Genomic DNA, 21,536 nt, shown 5'->3' on the forward strand with positions numbered 1-21,536 from the left:
TATAATATGGATAGTATATTTTGAATTGAAATTGTACATAGGATAATTACCTTTCATTTGATTATGATAGTGAGAATGTGATGTAGTACAGTAATATTTTTCCTAAGATCACAAAAATAATATGAACCGATCGAACATGTAGCCGTTTCCAAAAAAAAATCACAAAATATATGTTCTTTTCGATACTTATGTATGTCGAAACTTCAATCTTTGACAACCCTTTATACATATTGTTTCCAAGTTTTTCTTTGTATGTCGAGTTCTCAACTTTGAATCCTCAACCCTCGATTTCTAGCAAAACAACAATATTTCTCTAATAAGTTTCAAAACAACCTTATTTCCCTAATAAGTTTTGAAAATGATCATATTAATATAAAAAAATCCTAGTTTTGAGGGGATAAAAATGGAGAGTTTTGAGTGGGTAAAAAAAGTTTTAATAACTCATAGGTTTTCTTTATGTGCTTAACAAATATGGGTAATAAATACCCACCCAACTCAATAACTCATACCCATTTATCAAACACCTCCTAAATAACATCTATTTTTCTAGCTTAATACGGGAAAAATTGAAATCAATTTTGCAATTGTTTGCTTAACTAGTTCTGCACTCATAAAATTGCACTTATTTTGTAAGTTTAGCACTATAAGGAATTCTATAGACCATAATACCCCTCAAAGAACAAAGAAAATTTTGGGAAAAGTGTGCCTCCTCTCAGTCGTGCAAAAAACCGAAGTCATTTCAGATCCAAATGGTCAAACGATAACCGGTTTCGTTAACGAGCGGCGACGGAGCTCATCGGCTCGCCGGCAGATCTGTGACTCTACCTGATTTTCCGAACACAAATTTCTAGATCCGGGCTGTCGTACCACTCAATACGGAAGTCCGGAAAATGGAGATCGAGAATGCAGATGAGCTCGCATCGTCGACGGCTTCCACACTCCTTCCACTCGCCTCCGCCGCGCAGCAGCCATACGTGTCGGAGCTCCTTTCTTTCACTCTCGATCGTCTAAACAAGGTAATTTGTGAATCTATCTCACCTGTTGTGTGTTGCACTGGGAAATGGAGTGGTTTAATGCAATCTAGTTCAGAGATTACAATGTTCTTGATTTTGTTTTGACTATTCTATCGATTAGTTTGAAGTTGAAAGGAAGTGCCTAAGTGTCTACTCTGTAATTAGTGACATATCTCGTTTTGTATAGGAACCGGAGCTTCTTCAGGTGGATGCGGAGCGAATTCGGAGGCAAATACAAGAGGTGGCAGTCGGCAACTACCGAGCTTTCATTGCCGCCGCCGATGCGCTGCTTGCAATTCGAGAAGAAGTATCTTCCATTGATAAGCATCTTGAATCTCTGGTAATTCCAAATCCTCTTACCTTCCCTTCACTTGCTTGCATGTGTTCGTAATTTGAGATCTTAATACCAAGGAAAGCTGTACTTTATGCCGATAGATGTTCAGATGATTATTGTCACGTGACCATTAACTGGGTGGAAATTAATCAATTTCTGCATTGGACTTTGCATGTCAATCAAATGTTTCGATCAATTTTAAGTTCCTTGGCTTGATAGTTAGTATACAGAGTGAAATCACTTTGGTCGTTCGTTTGTTTGGTTGTTTTATCTGTTTAGAGATCATCTCTCTGATGTTCCTCTTCTTATCTCTGTTTTATAATTACTAATGTCGATATTACAATCGTTGTTATTACTATGATTATAATTGTGTTAGTTTACTACCACATTCTCATTATTTTTAGCAGTAGGATGATAACTATTATGACGAGGCAGTGAAATCAACATATCATACTGTTCTTACATTTACATGTTTGACAATATTTGATATTGAGATATAATTTCCTCTGTTATAGATATCTGAGATTCCAAATTTGACATCGGGTTGCACAGAGTTTATTGAATCTGCCGAACAGATTCTAGAGAAGAGGAAGATGAACCAGATATTGCTAACAAATCACAGTACTCTGCTTGATTTACTTGAAATTCCTCAGCTTATGGACACGTACGTATTTGAATGATTAACCTATGCACGGAAAATCTTACCCCATGCAAAAAATTGTGATCAGATTAAATTGATTTGTTTGTGCTATCTTATTGAATATATGAATATGTAGAGTACTTCAAAATGGTTTGTTCCAGAAAATATGTTCCAGAGAAATTCTGTTTTTAGCTCTTTATAGAGCTGATTTTGGTTTGACACCCACTAGACATGGATTAGTGTGCTTCCAGCTCCGTTGTAATTTTCTTTAGTTAACTGCTCTAGACATGAAAGATTATTGTTGTAATTACAATGAAGAAGAGCATGTTTTGTAAATTTGAAGCACGAGCTTGCTTTAGGAATTAATGATAGCATGAATTTCATTTCTGTTACATATTATTTTGGTCTAATATTTTTAGAAGATTGTAAAAGGTTCCTGGTGATCCAATATCTTCTGCAGGTGTGTAAGAAATGGAAATTACGATGAAGCTCTTGACTTGGAAGCATTTGTTGCAAAACTTTCAACCATGCACCCTAAGCAAGTTTTTCTCCTATTACTCACAAAGTGATTTTCTGTTTGGAAGCTAATGTTGTAACAAACATCTTAACTAGATTCTGATTGTTCCCATAGAATACCAGTTATTCAAGCACTGGTGGCAGAAGTCAGGCGAACCACCCAGTCTCTTCTTTCTCAACTTCTCCAAAAACTTCGCTCAAATATTCAGGTATTCTTCATGAATTATGATTATGCTAGCACATGTCATGAAAAGCATGCTATCAGTATTATAATAATGTTTAAAAACTGCAGTTACCAGAATGTCTCCGCATCATTGGATATTTACGTCGAATTGGGGTGTTTAGTGAATATGAAATGCGTTTACAGGTAAAAGTCTAAATCTAATTGCACTTTATCTATTCTCATATTGAAAACTTATAAGAAGTTAACAGTAACAATTTTTGTCGAAGTTAATTATATGGGATTCCACTTACCTTCTTTCAGTTTTTAAGATGCCGAGAGGCATGGCTTACTGGAATTCTCGAAGATCTTGACCAGAGAAATGCTTATGAATATTTGAAAGGAATGATCAATTGTCACAGGACACATCTTTTTGATGTTGTTAACCAATATCGAGCTATATTTGCTGATGATACATCTGGAAGTGAAGAAAATTATGATAGTGGGCTTCTTTTTAGTTGGTCCATGCATCAGATAACTTCTCATCTGAAGACGCTCAAAATAATGCTCCCAAAAATAACGGAAGGTGGATCTCTATCAAATATATTGGAACAATGCATGGTAAGACGAATCCCTTCTGCCCAATATTTGATTAATTTATGGAATAATTATCGACTTCTGGTTCTGGTAATCTTTCAACAGATTGCGGTTCAAAGTTGTCCTCGGTGGTGATACTTGAAAGCCTAATTCTGAAGCTACCAAAATAATGGCCTCAAAGTTTCAAAATTATCTTATATGATGAGTTTTATAGTGATTGTCTTAATTTTTGAAAATCTCATCCTATATATATGAATTTCTATGGTTGAAAGTCTAATTTCTAAGGGGATGTTTGAGACACTAAGTTGGTTATTATAGCTTGTGAGTTGTAATAGTATATAGGTTATAATAGTCCGCGTTTGGGGTATAACCTATTTTAGTTTGGGTAGGAAATAGTAAATATTGTAATAAAGATAAAAAGAGAGGATGGGTAGGAAATAGTAAACATTGTAATAAAAAGGGATTTGAAAATAGTAACACTATAGTTAATTGTAAGTTATAATAATTGGAAACACCAATTGTCAATGAATGCTAATTTTTTTTGTTTTTTTTTGGGGGGGGGGGGGTGTGAAATTTTTACATTGGGATGAAAAGCACACGGGAAGGAGATCTAAAGATAGAACGAAACTAACATCACTGTACAAGTAGACCACAAAGAACAAAGAAAAAATTTCAAAGACTGGAAAAATACTTTTTTTCTTTGATATCCGTGAATGTCCGGACCAACTTACGCACACCTCAACAAATTTCACGGGATAACTCGTCTGACCTTACAACATTTGGATGTCAAGGAAACTCGTAGGATATTAAATCCGAGGTAGGTGACTACGATGATTGAACCCATGACCTCTTAACCCTTTATCAAGGTTGTGCCCCCTATTTACCACTAGACTAATCCATGATAGTTAAAAACTGGAAACATCCTCAAGGGTAGAAAACTTAGATGCTCAAACTGAGGCATTTAACCAAACTAAAGACAAGATATCCTCAACATGCTCGGCTTTATATCAATATAACAAGAGAACTCCGAAAACTTTGAGTGATGATTGCTCCATTGTTATGTTCTATGTTCGTTTGTATTATTTCATTTTTTCTGATTAAAATTTTAGTTATTCATTCGGAAAAGATTTCAATGTAACAAAATGACTTGGAATTCCAGCTGCTTAATTGATTTTTGATTATTTATTGTCATTTTGCAGTACTGTGCTATGGGGCTTGGCTGGGTGGGAATGGATTTTCGTGGTTTGCTTCCTCCACTTTTTGAAGAGTAAGGCACTTATATTATTTTTGGTTTCGTGTTTGTCAAACTCAATGTTAATGACATTATTTTTATTTCTTTATAATCATTTAACTTAATTACTGCAGGGCGGTTCTCAATTTATTTTCAAAAAATATGGGGAATGCAGTTGATAATTTTCAGGTAACCATCTGAAGCATGCTTTTATTCTTGACCGAATTCAATTTTTATAAAAAATGCCAGCGATATTGATTGGGCTGCAATCAATATCACTGTCATGACTCGTGACTGACTAACCCTGTTTATTGCCTATGCAGTTAGTTCTGGATTCCCATCGTTGGGTCCCACTACCAGCTGTTGGCTTTCCGGCAAGTACCATTGGCGAGGAAAATCAGGAAGACGTTACTCCACCTTCGTATTTGATGGAACATCCACCTCTTGCTGTTTTTGTGAATGGTATGTTAGATATTTGCTTCATATACTGTGAAATGGTTTTTCGAGTTTTTCCCAGAAAACTTGTCAAGTAGTCACGTTGAACTAAAAAGAAGACAAAAGAGGGAATAGTGCAACTTTGTTCTGCTTTTGATAGATTCGAAGCTGAAAGAACATTGTGGTTTGCTTGCTTTTTATATTGTTTTGAATAGTAACTAATAGTGTACTGCATAGCTTGATACAAGTACCTTGCCTGACCATAGTTCAACCTGTGAGATCGAAGTAAGAAATTCGTACTTTAGGGTTATGCTGTTGCAATACGATAGATCCGTTAATGACATTTTCTTTTGGTGGTATTAGGTGTATCGGCAGCTATGAACGAACTTCGCCATTGTGCCCCTTTGAGTTTGAAACATATAATAGCTCAGGAATTAATAAAAGGATTGCAGGCTGTTTCTGACTCTTTATTGAGATACAACACAACTCGCATGCTAAAAGATAACGAATCTGGACTTTTCCTCCAGCTTTGCCGGGCATTCATAGAGGTGCTGTTTCAGTTTTTTCAGTTTTGCCAATGCCTTCTGAAATTTCTCTTCTAAAAGAATCTCAAGCTCATTTTGAACCATCTTCTGCAGGTTGCTTATCCACATTGTGCCACTTGTTTTGGCCGCTGTTATCCTGGCGGGGCGACGATTATATTGGATGCAAAGAATTTATACGATGGCATTAGTCGGCTATTGACTGTCTCTTCCTCAAGAGAACTACCGAAAACCGTTAGTAATGCCGAAGAGAAAAGCGTTACAGAGAATGGCGAAATGCCTGCGCTGGAAAATGGAGCTACATCAGATGCTGACAAGGACCAGAAAAGCCCCTCCTTGCAGCACGGTAATGAAAAACATAGCGAAGGTGGAGCAGAGCAAAGCAATTAAATTCAACAAACTATACTTGATTTTGTAGCCCTCCATTTTTTTCTTGTTTCTTTTTTGGGTCTATTCTTTTAAACCTTCGTTTGTAATTATTCTCTAGAATGAGTGACTGATGCGCACCAAATTTTCAGCAAAAGTTACTTACAGTTACATTCTGTGTATGATATAGGAACAGGTAGAGTTCATTAATGAAAATATTTTATTTCCAAAAGGATAAACTGGAAATAAGTGTTTGATCATTGACGCATCGTAGAAGTGCTTTATTTGGTCAAAATGTTTTTTTTTTTTCCTCTTTAATACCAACTTTGGTTCTCGACATTAATAATACATATTTGATGTCAGTTAAGATATATTCTTTTTGACCAGTAACATGCAAACTATCTAATAATTAAGGTAATAATAAATATTCTTTTTCTCGAAAAATTAAAATAACTTTAACATCATCTTTTTCTCTTAAATTAATAAATGGTATAGATTTCATATCCCAACTATGTTTTATAATTTATTAAATGCATTAGATAATTTTTCTTTAATGATTTTAGTGTGGAACTTATTAGGGGTTAAAGTTACAATACTTAAAATTTTAAAGTTAATATTGCAATCCTCATCTCAGTTTATGGTGTGATTTAATTAAATTAAAAATTTACGATAAAAATTAATACAACTGGATGTGTCTAATGGTCTTTTTTTTTTTTAATTACTTTTTAAAAATCTACTAGGAGATTCGACATTGTCATCCTATAATTTTTAGACTCTATTTATGTAGAACCTTTGCTTTGCCATCTAAATTGTTAATTTTTCTGAGGCAGTCTTTTTTTTTTTTCCTTTTTTTTTTTTGGATAAGCGAATTTATAGAACTTTATTTCCTTGAACAATTCATTAAGTGTATTTGACAGTAATTTTAAAAGGATCAAAACTCACTTTTGTCAATTTCAAAATAATATGAAATATACTTTTAATAATTAAAATTAATTTTGATGATATACAAAATACACTGAAAAATGTATAATTAAATATTAAATTGATTTTTGGGCTATTTTTCAATATAAAAAATGATTCAATTTGACACTGATAGAATATCTAGACAGTTACATTTTACTATATTTGAAAATATTTTTGATAATTTTATCATTTAAAATAATTATCCTTCATTATTTATGTACTCGAGGAGTTTTCAAAATCGCTTTTAGCATACATTTATTTGAAAAATTCTCAACAACGCGGTGCATTTTGATCCGGGAAAATTAAAAGGATATTGTCTTTTTAGAAACTATTTAGGAAAATATTATTATTTTCAAACTATTTGTAAAAATATTGTTTTTTTTTTTTTTTTTTAATAACTCTCGCTTGCTGATGTCATCGCCCAAAATGAAATTTTGTATTGGGAGAGAGTAAGAAAGAGGAAGAGTAAGAGAGAGAACAAGATTTTGAGAACGAGAGCGAGATAGCGAGATTTTGATAGAGAGCAAGAGTACACTTCAATTTTTGGGTCATCCGTACAAATTTTTCCTTTTTTTTTTCTTTTTTAATTATTACACATTCCACTTTCTTCTTTCTTTCTTCCTTTTTCTTTTAATTTTTCATTTTATAAAAACAATTTCTAAAAATATTTTATTATTTTATTTAAACTCTAAAAAGAATAAATAAAAAATAATAATATCTCATAAAAATAAAAAAATGTAAACTAAATATCTCATTTATATAAAAATAATTACAAAAATCAATGTGTCCCATAAGGCGGACGTTGTCGATTTCAAGTTAGTTGTCATCGTCGACTTTGAACTTGAGGTTGCTCGGGTTCTTCTTGATGTTGCTCTGGTACCTCTGCAGACGCTTCATAATATTCATTATACTCTCCACGATCCCGACCATGTCCATGCACGTATGAAGACGAAGGACCAGCCTCTAAGTCATAATGTCCTGAACCAAATGCTAGCATTATCATCATCGGACTAACATAATCAGTTTGACTCTGTGTCTGCATCATAGGGGGCAACTCTTTCACATTATGTGCAACCTCATCAAACTCATCCTCTTTTCGAACAGGTCCTCTACGTTTAGGAGCTGGTGGAGGAACAATAGGTATATCGTATATATAATGAATTTCCTCCATATAGCTTTGGTTGTCACTACATATAGTAAGAACATGGTTCAGATCATTCGCAACCTCACGGAGTCTATTGTTGTTCGATCTCTATGAATAATAAAACAATTAGACAATATTTAAAATAAATTTAAATTAAAAATAATTAGATAATATTCATTTATTTACCAGATGACTCACAGCTGCTCCCGGACGAGTGACGTAGCGCCTTGTGATATTATTATACCAATGAATATATTCTAGAGTGACATCTGTGTCAAACTGTTCAAGAGAAACCCCACTGTAATAAACCTTGCACGATAGTGTCATCGCACTACCAAATGTGTAACTTTTTCGGACCAATCTCCAGTTCTTAGGTCAATATCATGCGGTACGGATTCAATACTACAAGGCGATGGGACATCCTGCTGAAAACCGAATTGTCTCATCACCCTGTCAGGAAGATGCCACTCACCAATGTGAAAACATATGAGAGGACTCATCGTCCGCCATATGTTTTGACCATTCGTACAAAAATTAGACAAAGTATGCATAATAATTTTGTACGGCTCCCAAATAACCTGAAACACAAAATATTATATTAGAGAATATTAAAGACAAATACAATAAAAATGTGTATAAAATAATCAATCAGGTTCAGTGTAATGTACCTGTTCAGGTTGAAGCAGATGAAACATGTATCTATACTGGCTAACTACATGTATGCCTGTCCTAGTCACACAATTCTCCACCTAAATTTTTAAATTGATAATTTAGAATTTAAATTAACTAGATCAGTGATATAAAAATTAAGTTGAATTAAAACAACATACCGAGAACCGTAGGCTCGTCCAACTAACTAAGCGTCATTAACATGTTGTAGTTGTAGAGCCATTGTTGGAAATCGCTCCCAAGCCCATAGTTACAAAAGTATGAGAGACCCAGCTATTTTTCGAACCTCAAGTCTTGTTGCTTTGCATAGTTGTCTATACAACCATGCCAAGCATACTCCACCCCATGAATACCGCCTCGCATCATGGAGGTTAGCTAACAGTGCAGGAACATCAAGTGAATAAAATGACTTTATTTATCTAAAACAGGCTTCCACCCATCATTTGTAGTATATATGCTCGTGCATATCTTATGACGGTTTCCTCATTTGCATCATCTGTGAGCTCACAAAATTGTGCTCCTAACCATATTAAACTTAACCTCGATCCTTTAATCTTGTCGGTAGGTGGGGTTGCACCGAGGTACAGTTGACAAACTTCTGACCAGTCATCGTACATCACTCCAGTGACCGGCTCGCCGTCAACAGGTAACCCCAACAACACTTCTATGTCTTGTAGAGTGATAGTGTACTCTCCAACAGACATATGAAATGTATGCGTCTCAGGCCTCCATCTCTCGACCAAGGTTGTGATCAGATGCCAGTTCTTATTGATCCTGATGGTTCTAGATTAGAATGTCTATATATTATTTCTATCTGATTTGCTACCATATTTACACTAAGTAACATCCCAACCATTTCAATGAATTGTTCAAATACAATTCCACTGTTCACATTTATGGTAAAACTCTCACTTGGTGGTTGGTCATACTCAATTCCATCAATACCATCAATCATATTACCATAACAAAAATCTCAAGCATTTGCTTGCCATTTTCTGAAGAAAAAAAAAAAGACAAATATCAATTTTTTGTATTATACTTTTTATAAGAAGTATATTAAAAAATATTAAATTTTTTAGTTTATAAACATAAACTTTTTAAATTTTATGAACATCAACTTTTTAAACATAACAATAAATTAAACTTTTTATAACTATTTTTAAACATAACAATAAATTAAATTTTTTATAAATATTTTGAAAAATAACAACAAATTAAACTTTTCAAATTAAAATGAGGTAAACTTTTTAAAATTATTTTTTCAAATTTAATACAAAATAAAAAATTAAATTAAATTAAACTTTTTCAAACTATTTTAAACTACATCTTCAAAGTTAATACTAGAAAATATCAACTTATCACAATAAATATAACAATAATAATTTTCATATGAATAAACTAAAATTTTCAAACTATATTAAACTTTTGAAACTATACTAAACTTGTTAACTATCACAATAATTTTGTATTAAACTATAAATATCAACTTCTTAAACATAACAATAAACTAAACATTTTAACACTATAAACATCAAAGTTAATACTAAATAAATCAAATATCATAAGAATAAACTAAACTTTTCAAATATCATAAGTTCAACTCACAGATTCGACGGTAGTTCTCTTTTTTCCTTCAAAGTGACAACGTTCACTATTTGTTATCTGACAACAACTACAAAAAATTAAAAAAAAAAATAGAATCTATAAAAAAATAATAATATAAGAACAAAAATAAAATTTATAATTATTCTTAAAAAATAAAAATTTAGTAGAGTAACGAACCAGTATAGTTGTGTGAGAATAATTTGTATTAAACAAAATACAATAAGAGAAATGGAAATGGAAATGGGAGGAGAGGAAGATGATTTTGAAGGCTTATTTTTGAAGGCAGTGAGGGAGCAGTGAGCTATGAAGGGGCAGTGAGCAAATCAAGGGGAGAGGAGTGAGCAAAATCAAGTGCAGTGAACTATCGAGGGAGTGAGTGAGCAAAAATGAAGAGGATGGTGGTTTAAAAGGATGTAGGTCGAGTGTTGAACACTCGACCCATGGGTTTGAGGTGGTTGAAGAGGCATTAAGGCTATGACAGAAGGGCATGAATGCGTCAATGCATGCAGGAATCGGTGCAGGGGAATTGGATCAGTCGGTCAATGCATGCAGGGAATCACGCAGGGGAATCGGTGCAGGGGCAGCATGGTGATAGGACCTCATATATTTTTTTAATTTACTTGATAATAAAATCAAGGTTGACCATATTTTTTCAGACTTATTCAATTATAGTCAAATTTAATATATGCACTTTCATTAAACTTACTCAATTATAGTTATTAGTTGTAACAAAATGCTGTTATTTTTTCATTAATGATTATTAGCTTTTTTTTCTCATTGGTCATATATATATATATTTATTTATTTATGGAAAGTAAATAAAGTGAAGACAATTATGAGCGAGATTCTCCTCATGAGTGAGATCTTCAAGCATTTCTTTAATAAACTGTCTTCCTAGCGATAGCTCACCTTACTAGCGAGATTCAACCCACATTTCTAGCAAGATTCCCTTCTAGAGCGAAATCCCCATCACAAAATTAGCGAGATTTCCTTTTAGAGGAGATCCTCATCACAAAATTAGCGAGATTTCTTTTACCCACTTATCTCCTTATCGAGGGTTGAAGTTTCGACTTATGTATGTCGAAACTTCAACCTTCGACAACCTAAAAATTAGCGAGATTTCCTTTTAGAGCGAGATCCTTATCACAAAATTAGCAAAGATTTCCTTTACCCACTTATCTCCTTATCGAGGGTTGAAGTTTCGACTTATGTATGTCGAAACTTCAACCTTCGACAACCTAAAAATTAGCGAGATTTCCTTCTAGAGCGAGATCCTCATCACAATATTAGCGAGATTTCCTTCACCCACTTATCTTCTTGTCGAGGGTTGAAGTTTCGACTTATGTATGCCTAATATACATATTGTTTCCGTTTCGACTTATGTATGCCTAATATACATATTGTTTCCAAGTTTTTATTTGTTTGTCGAGTTTTCAACGTTTGACCTCTACATTAAATCCTCAACCCTCAACTTCTAGCCTCGAACTCCCAAAACAATTTCTCTAAGTTTCAAAACAATAAAATTTCTCTAATAAGTTTTGAAAACAACCATATTAATATTAAAAGTCTATTTTGATCCTTCCTTCCCGCTTGGCTCAGTGACGGTTAACCGTCGGTTTCTGTTACCAATGGCCCTTAAACGCTGCGTTTTAAGTTTAAAAAACCCTCTGCAGAAACCCTGGTTCCGCTCCGTGTCCTCTGTGCAACAAAAGCGACGGCCCATATTGGCGGCAAAGACGTTGTTGCTTAAACAGACTCGGCAACTCTCCTCGTTCAGCTCTTCGATCTGAAGCTTAACAGGTTAACACCAATGTTCTACTTATGGTAGATTATTTGCGAAGTTGTATTTCATCCATCGGCTCATTATCGCTTGTGATTTTGATTGATTCAGCATATTCTGGCCTTTTCATCTTTGTCTGTGTTGTTCACACTGGATTATTCTTTACTAGTTCCCGCTTGAATGCTCAATCGATACTCATGTAGTTGTAATTGGAAATGGTAGCTCAAGATTTTATGAAAGTTATTTTGAGAGGAATTATGCTTTGAGGTCCCTTTTTATTTACCCTGTAGGAACTGGGTTGGATTTGGAGGTGCTGCGAAGTACTAAATTAATTGTAATGTACAGATATTTTGTATACTCTGAAAGTTACTGTTCTGAAGTTTTTTTCTTGCAGTTTTGAGGGAGAGAGTATGGCCTTGAATGGACAACAGCCTGTGGAGCAACAGCCAGCTACTCAGAAGATTCAGATATACTCTACCTCTAGTTCTGGAGTTTCTCCTTTCTGGAGAGGTCTCTCTCTCTCTCTCTCTCTCTCTCTCTCAAGAGCACATGCACTCTCACATATATCACATTTAACACTTTTTCATTCTCACAGAGAAGTATGAAAAGGATGCTAAGAAGTACTGGGATATCTTTTATAAAAAGCATCAAGATCGAGTAAGTTCCTACTTGGCTAAAATCTGTCTCAACTACTTCACTATTGGCCACCCATTTTGAACTCCAATGCCTCCAACTACTGTATAAATCCAGTAGTCGTATACTCTGTCATTGATTTGTGGTATTTGGAAGATTTATTTGGTTAGGCTTATTTTCTTTTCCGTTGTGTATAAAGCTGATGTTGTTCACTCACCTTCATATAAAATTGAAATTTACTCATAGTTTTCAATTTTGTTCTTTTACTATGTATAAGCATAGTTATAACATTGCAATGGTATTTACTTCCATTTTCATTTCATAGTTTTTCAAGGACCGACACTACCTGGACAAAGAATGGGGCCAATACTTTTTTGTGAGTTCAACACATTGCGAGGTTTAGTTGTAGCATTTTTTTTCTTGTTTTATGGAGGCCTCAAATGAACTCAATCGTTGCTATCTTGTGGATCTTCAGGCAGAAGAAAGAAAAGTTGTTTTGGAGGTAAGTGGTGAAATCTTGTCATTTCAGTTCAATGTTGCCCGGTTATCCATGTTTTAAAATGAAAAACACACTACCATTATCTTTCTTTGGGTGCTAGTTAGTATTTCGAATTATTCACAATAATATCTCACGTCCCTTAAGCTTGTTCATGATGGAATGGATTTCCTTTGATCACCTCCTGCTGATTTAGCAATGATGGGGGCGAGCAATAACTACACAACTTTTTTACTAACATTTATCTTCATTGAAAAGAGGAAATTTAGATGTCGTGATGGGTTAGGTTAGATAAGGTCAAATACTTTATTAGTATATCCTTTCGATGTTGTTTCAGCGACTGCTTTGTTCTTTCACTTTCTGGGTACTTAGACCACTTTTTTCTCTCCGGTTCAGGTTGGCTGTGGAGCAGGAAACACTGTTTTTCCCTTGATTGCTACATACCCAAATGTTTTCATTCATGCATGTGATTTCTCACCACGAGCAGTGAATTTAGTCAAGGTTTGATGGCATTTTTCTTACTTTATGATAGCAAATTTTTGCTAAGAAGTTTAGCATTTTCATCACTGTCCTGTTTCACAGCCTTCATATTCCAACTAGTATTTCATCAGCTTTTGGAATTTGATATTGATAATTGTGGCTAAAGTTGGCAAAATGTATTGGTTTGCTTATGCAGACACATAAAGACTTCAATGAGAGCCGTGTTGCTGCATTTGTTTGTGATCTTACTGCAGATGACGTGAGCAACCACATTTCTCCGTCATCAATCGATGTAGTAATGATGGTAATTTACTGAAAATTAATTACTATCTCTCTATTGAACGTATTGTTGATATTTAACTAGCTTAGTATGTTGAAATTTTTTTCTATCTTACCATTTTTTCAGTCATTTGATCTTCTAATTTAGTCTCATTTCTAATATTTTTTTTCAAGTAGCTAACTGATTAAGCAGATTTTTGTTTTGTCTGCAGTCTCTCCAGAGAAGATGTCCCTGGTGTTGCAAAATGCGAAAAAAGTTTTGAAAGTAAGAACCCATTAGCACTGTTAAGATGTTAGAGATATAATTAGGAATATTATAAGAGTATATTATCAATTTTTTAGTTCGGAAAGTAGTTATGGAGATTGATTATAAATTGAGAATGTGGACAAGGACGAACTTAGGCATTTGGCTAGTGACTTAGGGTTTGGGAGATATTTCAAGAGGAAGGGTGCAGAAACCTCGAATTACTTGTATATCTTGTAGTTTCTTCTCGATATTGCGATATATCCATTTCGTATAATTTCTATGTTTGGATACCCACCAGAAGATTTATTCATTCATTCATTCATCATCATTATTTTATTTATTTATTTATTTACTTTTCTAAATGGTATCTTGTTAAGAACGGCTGATGAACCAATGAAATTTGATTATCTTTCTTTTTTTTCAGCCAACTGGATGTGTTCTGTTTCGTGACTATGCAACTGGTGACCTTGCTCAGGTTTCTAATCATGTTTCTTTGATCTCTTTTTTCTGTGTGCGCTATTCTGCTTTTATTCATCTCAGATTCTTATGTCAATTTTCCTATCTCATTATGGGACTATTTAGGACGTTGAGTTGAGATATGATGTCTGGAGTTCATATGTTTGTGGAGTTTATATGTCTGTATTTGGGGTGCAGAGTTGAGTTCATATGTCAAGGGTATATGGTGCAGTTTTTTAAACTCTTCATAGTCTACTTTTATGATTACTATTTTTGTTTAGAAACTTTTTTCTTCAATAATTCTACCCTTTTTAATTAAATATGAATTGCAATTTTTTAATTTTATTTTTTAAAGTTCGTCTTTTTTTTTTTTTTTTTTTTTTTTAATGAACAACAATTAACTAATTTCATTTCTTTCAGGAATATGGTTAAATAAAATGAGAAACTCTTTTAATTCTTAATTTTTCTCCATGAATTTCATCTTCATCATCTTCTTATTCTTTTTTCTTCTTCTTTCTATTTTTGCTCAATCATGATTTTTTTTTAGTTTATTCTCTTCCATCATTTTAGCAAGCAATGTAATGTCACCACGTTTATTAAACAATTCAACTTTCAATTTCTTCAAATTTGGAGGATTGTCAAAGAACAAATCTCTATTTTTCACTAATTTTTGCTAAAAAAAATGTTCTAGAAAACAAATAGGGGGATTTTCAAAAATAGAAAAATAAGGGAAACTATTTACACAAAATAGCAAAATTTTAATCTTCTTTGATAGAGGTCGATAGAAGTCTATCAGTGTCTAATAGTGGTAGACGCTGATAGAAGTCTATTAGTGTCTATCATTCTTTTTTTGTTATTTCTGTAAATAGTTTGACATTTTTTCTATTTGTGAAAATTTCCCATATCCATTTTATGGTTTTTTTTTATTTCTTATTTCTTATTTTTGTTTGTTTTTTCTTAACTTTTTGTTCCACCATTCAATTGCATAAATACATTTCCAAATTCTTAAACACTCATTTGAAATGTGAATTCAATCAAATAAAATTATATTTTACAATTTCTACATATTGCATTTAAAGTAAACAAAATACTATTATTCATATAATCAACAACCTTACAACCTACTTTAATAGTCATGGAATGTATGAGTTGAACGTGCACAAAAAATAGGTTTTTCATTAATGGCCAACAATGAGCCAATTTGTAGTTGGAGGTGGTTGTCGGAGCCCTAGGTTGGTTGCACGAACGTATGAGTCGAAGGTGGTTATTGAAGTTGATTATTGAAGGTGATTTTTGCCGAAGTTTGTAGTTGAAGGTGATTGTCGGAGCTCCAAGTTAGTCGCACGAAGATGATATTGAAGTTGGTCGTCGGAGTTTGTCATCGGAGGTGGTTATCGAAGCTTAGAGTTAGTCATCGAGTTGGTCATGCAATAGCGGTTGTCGAAGTTGATCATTGAAGATGATTTTAGCCGGAGTTTGTAGTTAGAGTTGATCATCAGAGTTGTCATCGGAGGCAGTTGTTGGAGCTTGAAATTGATCGTTAGAGTTGGTTGCTAAAGCCTGAAAAGTGTCGTCGGACTTGGTCACACGAAGGTGGTTGTCGAACTTATTGCCAGAGTTTTCGTCGGAGGTGGTTGTTGGAGTTGGTCAGAAATTGTTATCGGAGCTCAAAATTGGTCGTCGGAGTTGGTTGCGCGAAGGCGGTCATTAGAATTGGTAAAATATCGTTAGAGGTGGTTGTTGGGGCCCAGAGTTGGTCGTCGGAGTTGGCCGTGTCAAAGTGGTTGAGTTGGTTCCCAAAATGTGGCAGTGATAGTCGCTGACGATAGCCGATGAATGAAGTCATTGAAAACATTGGAAGAAGGGAGAGTTGGAATGAGTTGGTAAAATATACCAACTCAACTCCACCAACATTTAAAGTTGGTGGGTCAAACAATGAGTTGGTATATTATACCAACTCAACTCAACTCATGTTGGTAAGCCAAACCCCTATGTATTATCTAAAGGGCCTCTTCATTTTACATCAAAATGCTCAAAGCAGAATTTTGAAATGATAGCGTAGCTACAAATTATATGTTCAACAATTTCCACGTTAGTAGTTAGAGGATAGAGCATCCCTTTTTCTGTTATCATGTCCTTACCTTTTCGTTGGTCTTTATATAAGATTTTTACATTTCTTCACCCTAAGGTTCTCAAGTATACATATGCACAATCTCTCGGGGTCTCATTTACAGGAACGACTTGATTGCAAAGATCAAAAGATCAGTGAGAACTTTTACGTTCGAGGAGATGGAACTGTAAGTAACAATCGTTTCATGCTTACAGTAGTATGCGTTTTTGTTTAGTCTCTTTTTAATCTAGATGCCTCTACGTTGGTCAGCGTGCTTTCTACTTCTCCAATGAGTTTCTTACAAGTACGTTTAAAGAAAATGGATTTGATGTTAAAGAACTTGATGTATGTTGCAAACAAGTCGAGAACAGATCGAGGGAATTGATCATGAATAGGTAAAATTTTTGTACAAATATTGCCACCTTTTTCTTGAATAAATTAATTCATTTACAGTTGGTTTCCTTTGCTCAGATTGGAAAAGGGCTTATCCATTACATGACCAAAATTATGACTAATTTGTAGTGTCCACAGTTTTGGATATCGTAGTTGTTAGTTTAATTGTTTTGTCAAATATCCACTTAAGTGAATTCGAATTGCCAGGTTCAAAGTGCTAGCCGATTATTGACCCACGCATTAGGTTTTGGATATCGTAGTTGTTAGTTTAATTGTTATCATGTCCTTACCTTTTCGTTGGCATGTTTTGCTCGGTAATTTTACTAATTTCTGGCAGCTTAAATTCTTTCACTCTCTGATTGTTTTTCCAGATTCAAATTAGTTTTAAGAGCTGTGTAGCACTTCAACATTATAAGCTTTAGTCAATTTGATTTTATGTTTGCGAGTCAATCCCATGGAGCAATTTGCCTTCTCTTCCCTTCAGTATTCGGGGGGCTGGTCTGGGAGGCTCAAATCCACAATATATTAAATCAGATCTTTGGCCCATTTGACCTACCTCTTAGAATTGCAATATTGAAATTCAAACTCATTATCGTGATTGTCTTGATCATTCTCAATGTCAATGATGTGGGTGCATGTGTGATGTCCTAACCTACGAAAAGATATTGCTGACTACGAAAAGAAATTGCTGAATGTGCAATTCGAACCCATTATTTTTTGTTCCTTGTGTTACAAATTTAGCCTTTAGGGCGAGGTATATTTTATTTTCTTATTGTACTGTTTCTATTTGTGATTTAAGGCGATGGGTCCAAGCTGTGTTCAGCCTTTCAGAGTTTGCAACTCCAGAAGCTAAACTTACGGCAGGCTTTCCTGGTCAAGTGAAAACCGAGCCTAAGCCCAAGGAGAACCGTTCAGAGCTGCCTGTCAATGATTTTGAACTTGACTTCTCTGAGGGTGTTGCAATTGATATGTTTGGAATTCCACCTTCTCAGGATAATGAGGTGTGTATTTATCCCAAGGATAAAATTTTAAGATGGCCCTCAAATCATATAGATTATTGATCTTTCCATTTATTTCTTTGGACCTGTCTGGCCAACCGTATTCTAAATTCTACTTGCGTCATATCATTTGATTTTCGTAGATTGTTGAGGTGGATGTTAGAGGATGGAATTTCAAAATTAAAGTTCTCTCGAGAGAGTTTCAACATACCTGCAAATCAACTGGTTTGATGCTGTGGGAATCCGCTCGGTTGATGGCTTCTGTCCTGGCAGCAAATCCAGCTATATGTGCTGGAAAGAGGGTGTTAGAGCTGGGGTGTGGCTGTGGGGGCATCTGCTCTATGGTTGCTGTTGGCTCTGCTAATCTCGTCGTTGCCACTGACGGAGATCCGAGTGCTCTTGACCTATTATATCAAAACGTAACTTCAAATCTTGAGCCGCATTTCCTCACTAAACTAATTACAGAGAGACTAGAGTGGGGAAATAGCATCCATATTGAAACTATCAGAGAATTAAGCTCAGGAGGTTTTGATGTCATCATAGGGACTGATGTCACGTATGTTCCTGAAGCTATTTTTCCACTGTTTTCTACTGCAAAAGAGCTGATTTCATCTAGCAAGGGTTCAGAACGTGCATTGATTCTTTGCCATGTCCTGCGTCGAGTTGACGAGCCAACAATTGTTTCAACTGCTCATCGATTCGGTTTTAGGCTGGCTGATTCTTGGACTGCAGGAGTCTCATCTAAGTCATCCCAAAGCATTGTAAGCTCTTGGTTCGCTGATAGAGATTGTGATATCCCCAGTACCGCTTTGAATATTATGTACTTCCTTCCAGATAACTGATCAACATACTTCTTATCGGCCTTCTCTTTGATACGTCAAAGGAGGGCATAGAATCAAATATGTGAATCAATATGCGAATCTGCAGTTTTTGATATTTAATTGTATTTGTACCGGAAGATCAGTGGATAGACTTGAGTTGATATTTAAGCTTTCATAATACGAGAGCGCATTTATTTGTACCAGGAAAACGGGAGAGTGGACGTGGAATTTATGAAACACCCCATTGCATTTATGTACTGATGATTTTTTTTTTTTTTTTTTTTCCTTTTAAGTACATGAATGTGATGATTCAGGATTGAATTTTCAACCTCAAGTGAATGAATGTATGTTTAATAATGTTGAGCTAATCTTATTTTAGCCTATGTAATGATGAATCTAGTACATATTTATCTTCATTTTACATTTTAGTGGAATCCGATTGTTTTTGGAAGTCATCGATGTTTTGAACATCTTTGTAATTTTTAATTAAAAAGTCTCTGTTTACGTAATGATCCCAAGGATTTTGTGTATACCTTGGGATTTGTTTCCTTCTCCTATGTGAGGTATTATCCCAACATTGTAGCTCATTCCCTAGTGAATAGGACGGTGGAAGATTCTTCTTCTTGGTTTAGGGTAATTCTCTAGTTTTGTTTTACCAGTAACAGTGGATAGAGCATAGTAATATAATAAATATAAACCAATGGCAAACAAAAACTTAGGGTTTCATTTAATAAACAAAAACTTTCTAACAAAATATTTACACAATATAACTCAACTCTACTGAAAAACAATTTTTTTTCATGGGTAGAAAACGTATACTTTTTTAGGTCTCGTTTGGTAACTATTTTGTTTTTGAAAATTAGCTCATAATTCAACCATTGTACTTAAGAAAGATGCAAATCATGATAAGAAATGTGGATGAAATTGACTTAATTTTTAAAAAACAAAAACAAGAAATAAAATAGTTATTAGAAACTTTATTTACTTCACTTAAATTTTTGTTAATCCTCTCCGAATGAGTTATTTTACTAAATTAGAAATTCAAATCCAAATGGATGCATAGGAAAAACAATGAATTATGACGACATCACTAAAGTTTGGTGTTTTTGAACTTGAACTAAGAATGAAAAAAAATTTCATTCAAAATTTTGAAGAAAACCACATTTGAGGAAAGTAATTAAGGAGGAAAAGAAATCCAACTTGTATAGAATGGAAGGGTATAAAGAAAAAGACTAACAATAATATTAGCGTATTTCAATTAACATAAAACGTGTACTTGCAACCGTGAGTTAAAAGTTCTCTGGTATATTATGATATCTCTAGTATTGCTTTGAACAGGAAGGCTTTTCTATGGCCACTTCTCTTTGTTTTTGTATTATCTAACATTGAGCTCGGCTCCATCTCTCGGATTGTACAGTTTTTTTTATATCAAGATATCTTTTGATATCCCAGGTATGATGAAAGTGTTAGGGTATTATGTCAACCTAGTCGAGACGTCCTGGTGTATCTACTGATCCATCCTACCTCATATATTTATTTCAAAAAGAATCAAGAGGTTGAAAGTTCAAATCTCTTCCTCCTATAATATATATATTACGAAAATAAAAAATCTCCAGCAGAGATTGGATCAAACATCAATTATTTGCATCAGTCCATACTTCTGTCAAGCAAGTTATCTCTAGAAGCTGATGTTTTTGTTTAATTTTTTTTTCCTGATATATCTTTCTAGCTTCCTCTATGAAACATATGAATCTCTTACAAAATAATGGCTTCATTCAATTCTCTTCATAACTCTCAACTTTTTGAAACAAAGTTCTTACTTTAATTTTGATTTATATTATTTTAAAACAACTGTATAGCAGAACATTAACATTTTTTTTTCAGAATCGTACATCCTTTAACTTGAGAAGAAGTTTCAAACATATTCTAATAATAACAATAAAATTAAACTCATACAATTACATTACATGTGAAGAGCATAACTAAGGAGCTGTAGGACTTCTCTTTTCTTAAGTATTATATAGTTAATAAAACAGTACTTGATCTAACAATTATTTTACCTCTTACACAAAAAAAACCCTAGTTTTTTTTTAGAGTGAGGCAAAGATTGCTTCAATATTACTAGATATACTAAATTTAACTCAAATGCTTTATTTATCGAAAAGCCATGAATCATCCAATAAGGACAGATTTTAAATGTGTTATTGATGTACGAAGATTCAAAGATGAAAAAATAAGTCAAGAAATGTGTTTATGACAGTTTTTTAGAGTAATGAAAACCTGTTTTATTGTAATAAATCACAATAAATTATGAGCCCAATCAGAAGAGAAAAAATTAGCTAATTATAAAAAATTCATGTCTTGTTGGATTACATAGGATATCTCATGAACTGTGTTTCAAAGACATTCTTACATATATGTACTGATTTGTGTGTTTGCTCAAAGCAAATTGAAACTGCAATAACAAGTATATATACTTATTCACTATCTAATCCATCAAATTTCAGACCATTTATTTTCTATAGAATATAACATCAGGTATTTTAAATATTCATTTTGTTAATTCTAATTAATAAATTAAAGTTGCAAACATACAATCATATTCATCTTTTAACTCCAATCCTCTTA

General features: G+C 33.8%; 3 protein-coding genes across 3 annotated transcripts; 2 read left to right on the plus strand and 1 right to left on the minus strand.

Moving 5' to 3' along the window:
- The first annotated feature begins 515 nt into the window (after nucleotides 1-515).
- Nucleotides 516-6,094, plus strand: LOC120086993 (conserved oligomeric Golgi complex component-related / COG complex component-like protein). The gene is made up of 12 exons (XM_039043836.2): nucleotides 516-1,016; nucleotides 1,201-1,353; nucleotides 1,863-2,011; nucleotides 2,448-2,525; nucleotides 2,619-2,712; nucleotides 2,796-2,870; nucleotides 2,988-3,284; nucleotides 4,460-4,527; nucleotides 4,626-4,680; nucleotides 4,815-4,953; nucleotides 5,290-5,474; nucleotides 5,565-6,094. Exons 1-12 carry the CDS (start codon nucleotides 891-893, stop codon nucleotides 5,856-5,858), a joined length of 1,713 nt encoding a protein of 570 aa, XP_038899764.1. The 5' UTR covers nucleotides 516-890; the 3' UTR covers nucleotides 5,859-6,094.
- Nucleotides 6,095-7,524: 1,430 nt separating this feature from the next.
- On the minus strand, nucleotides 7,525-10,278 carry LOC150034153 (uncharacterized). The gene is made up of 5 exons (XM_090318230.1): nucleotides 10,216-10,278; nucleotides 8,772-9,605; nucleotides 8,610-8,690; nucleotides 8,128-8,519; nucleotides 7,525-8,049 (listed from the first exon to the last, which is right to left on the minus strand). The coding sequence occupies exons 4-5, from the start codon at nucleotides 8,266-8,268 to the stop codon at nucleotides 7,621-7,623; spliced, it is 570 nt and encodes a 189-aa protein (XP_090174356.1). The 5' UTR covers nucleotides 8,269-8,519; nucleotides 8,610-8,690; nucleotides 8,772-9,605; nucleotides 10,216-10,278; the 3' UTR covers nucleotides 7,525-7,620.
- Nucleotides 10,279-11,877: 1,599 nt separating this feature from the next.
- Nucleotides 11,878-19,161, plus strand: LOC120086975 (S-adenosyl-L-methionine-dependent methyltransferases superfamily protein). Its single transcript, XM_039043809.2, has 13 exons — nucleotides 11,878-12,015; nucleotides 12,390-12,505; nucleotides 12,591-12,652; nucleotides 12,954-13,004; nucleotides 13,104-13,130; nucleotides 13,521-13,625; nucleotides 13,801-13,908; nucleotides 14,077-14,148; nucleotides 14,555-14,605; nucleotides 16,821-16,883; nucleotides 16,967-17,091; nucleotides 17,889-18,090; nucleotides 18,231-19,161. Exons 2-13 carry the CDS (start codon nucleotides 12,406-12,408, stop codon nucleotides 18,927-18,929), a joined length of 1,665 nt encoding a protein of 554 aa, XP_038899737.1. The 5' UTR covers nucleotides 11,878-12,015; nucleotides 12,390-12,405; the 3' UTR covers nucleotides 18,930-19,161.
- Nucleotides 19,162-21,536: the final 2,375 nt, after the last annotated feature.

The sequence above is a fragment of the Benincasa hispida genome, chromosome 9 (genome assembly GCF_027475165.1).
Source record: "Benincasa hispida cultivar pf3 chromosome 9, pf3_genome.v1.1, whole genome shotgun sequence".
NCBI lineage: Eukaryota > Viridiplantae > Streptophyta > Magnoliopsida > Cucurbitales > Cucurbitaceae > Benincasa > Benincasa hispida.

Excerpts from the sequence above, each read along its gene's own strand:
- LOC120086993 (XM_039043836.2), top strand. The coding sequence starts at position 891 with ATGGAGATCGAGAATGCAGATGAGCTCGCATCGTCGACGGCTTCCACA. Across the intron at positions 1,017-1,200 it reads CTCTCGATCGTCTAAACAAG|GAACCGGAGCTTCTTCAGGT; the intron begins GTAATTTGTGAA and ends CGTTTTGTATAG. Across the intron at positions 4,528-4,625 it reads CTTCCTCCACTTTTTGAAGA|GGCGGTTCTCAATTTATTTT; the intron begins GTAAGGCACTTA and ends TAATTACTGCAG.
- LOC150034153 (XM_090318230.1), bottom strand. The coding sequence starts at position 8,268 with ATGACACTATCGTGCAAGGTTTATTACAGTGGGGTTTCTCTTGAACAG. Across the intron at positions 8,050-8,127 it reads GAGCAGCTGTGAGTCATCTG|AGATCGAACAACAATAGACT; the intron begins GTAAATAAATGA and ends TATTATTCATAG.
- LOC120086975 (XM_039043809.2), top strand. The coding sequence starts at position 12,406 with ATGGCCTTGAATGGACAACAGCCTGTGGAGCAACAGCCAGCTACTCAG. Across the intron at positions 14,606-16,820 it reads CAACTGGTGACCTTGCTCAG|GAACGACTTGATTGCAAAGA; the intron begins GTTTCTAATCAT and ends TCTCATTTACAG. Across the intron at positions 16,884-16,966 it reads ACGTTCGAGGAGATGGAACT|CGTGCTTTCTACTTCTCCAA; the intron begins GTAAGTAACAAT and ends TACGTTGGTCAG.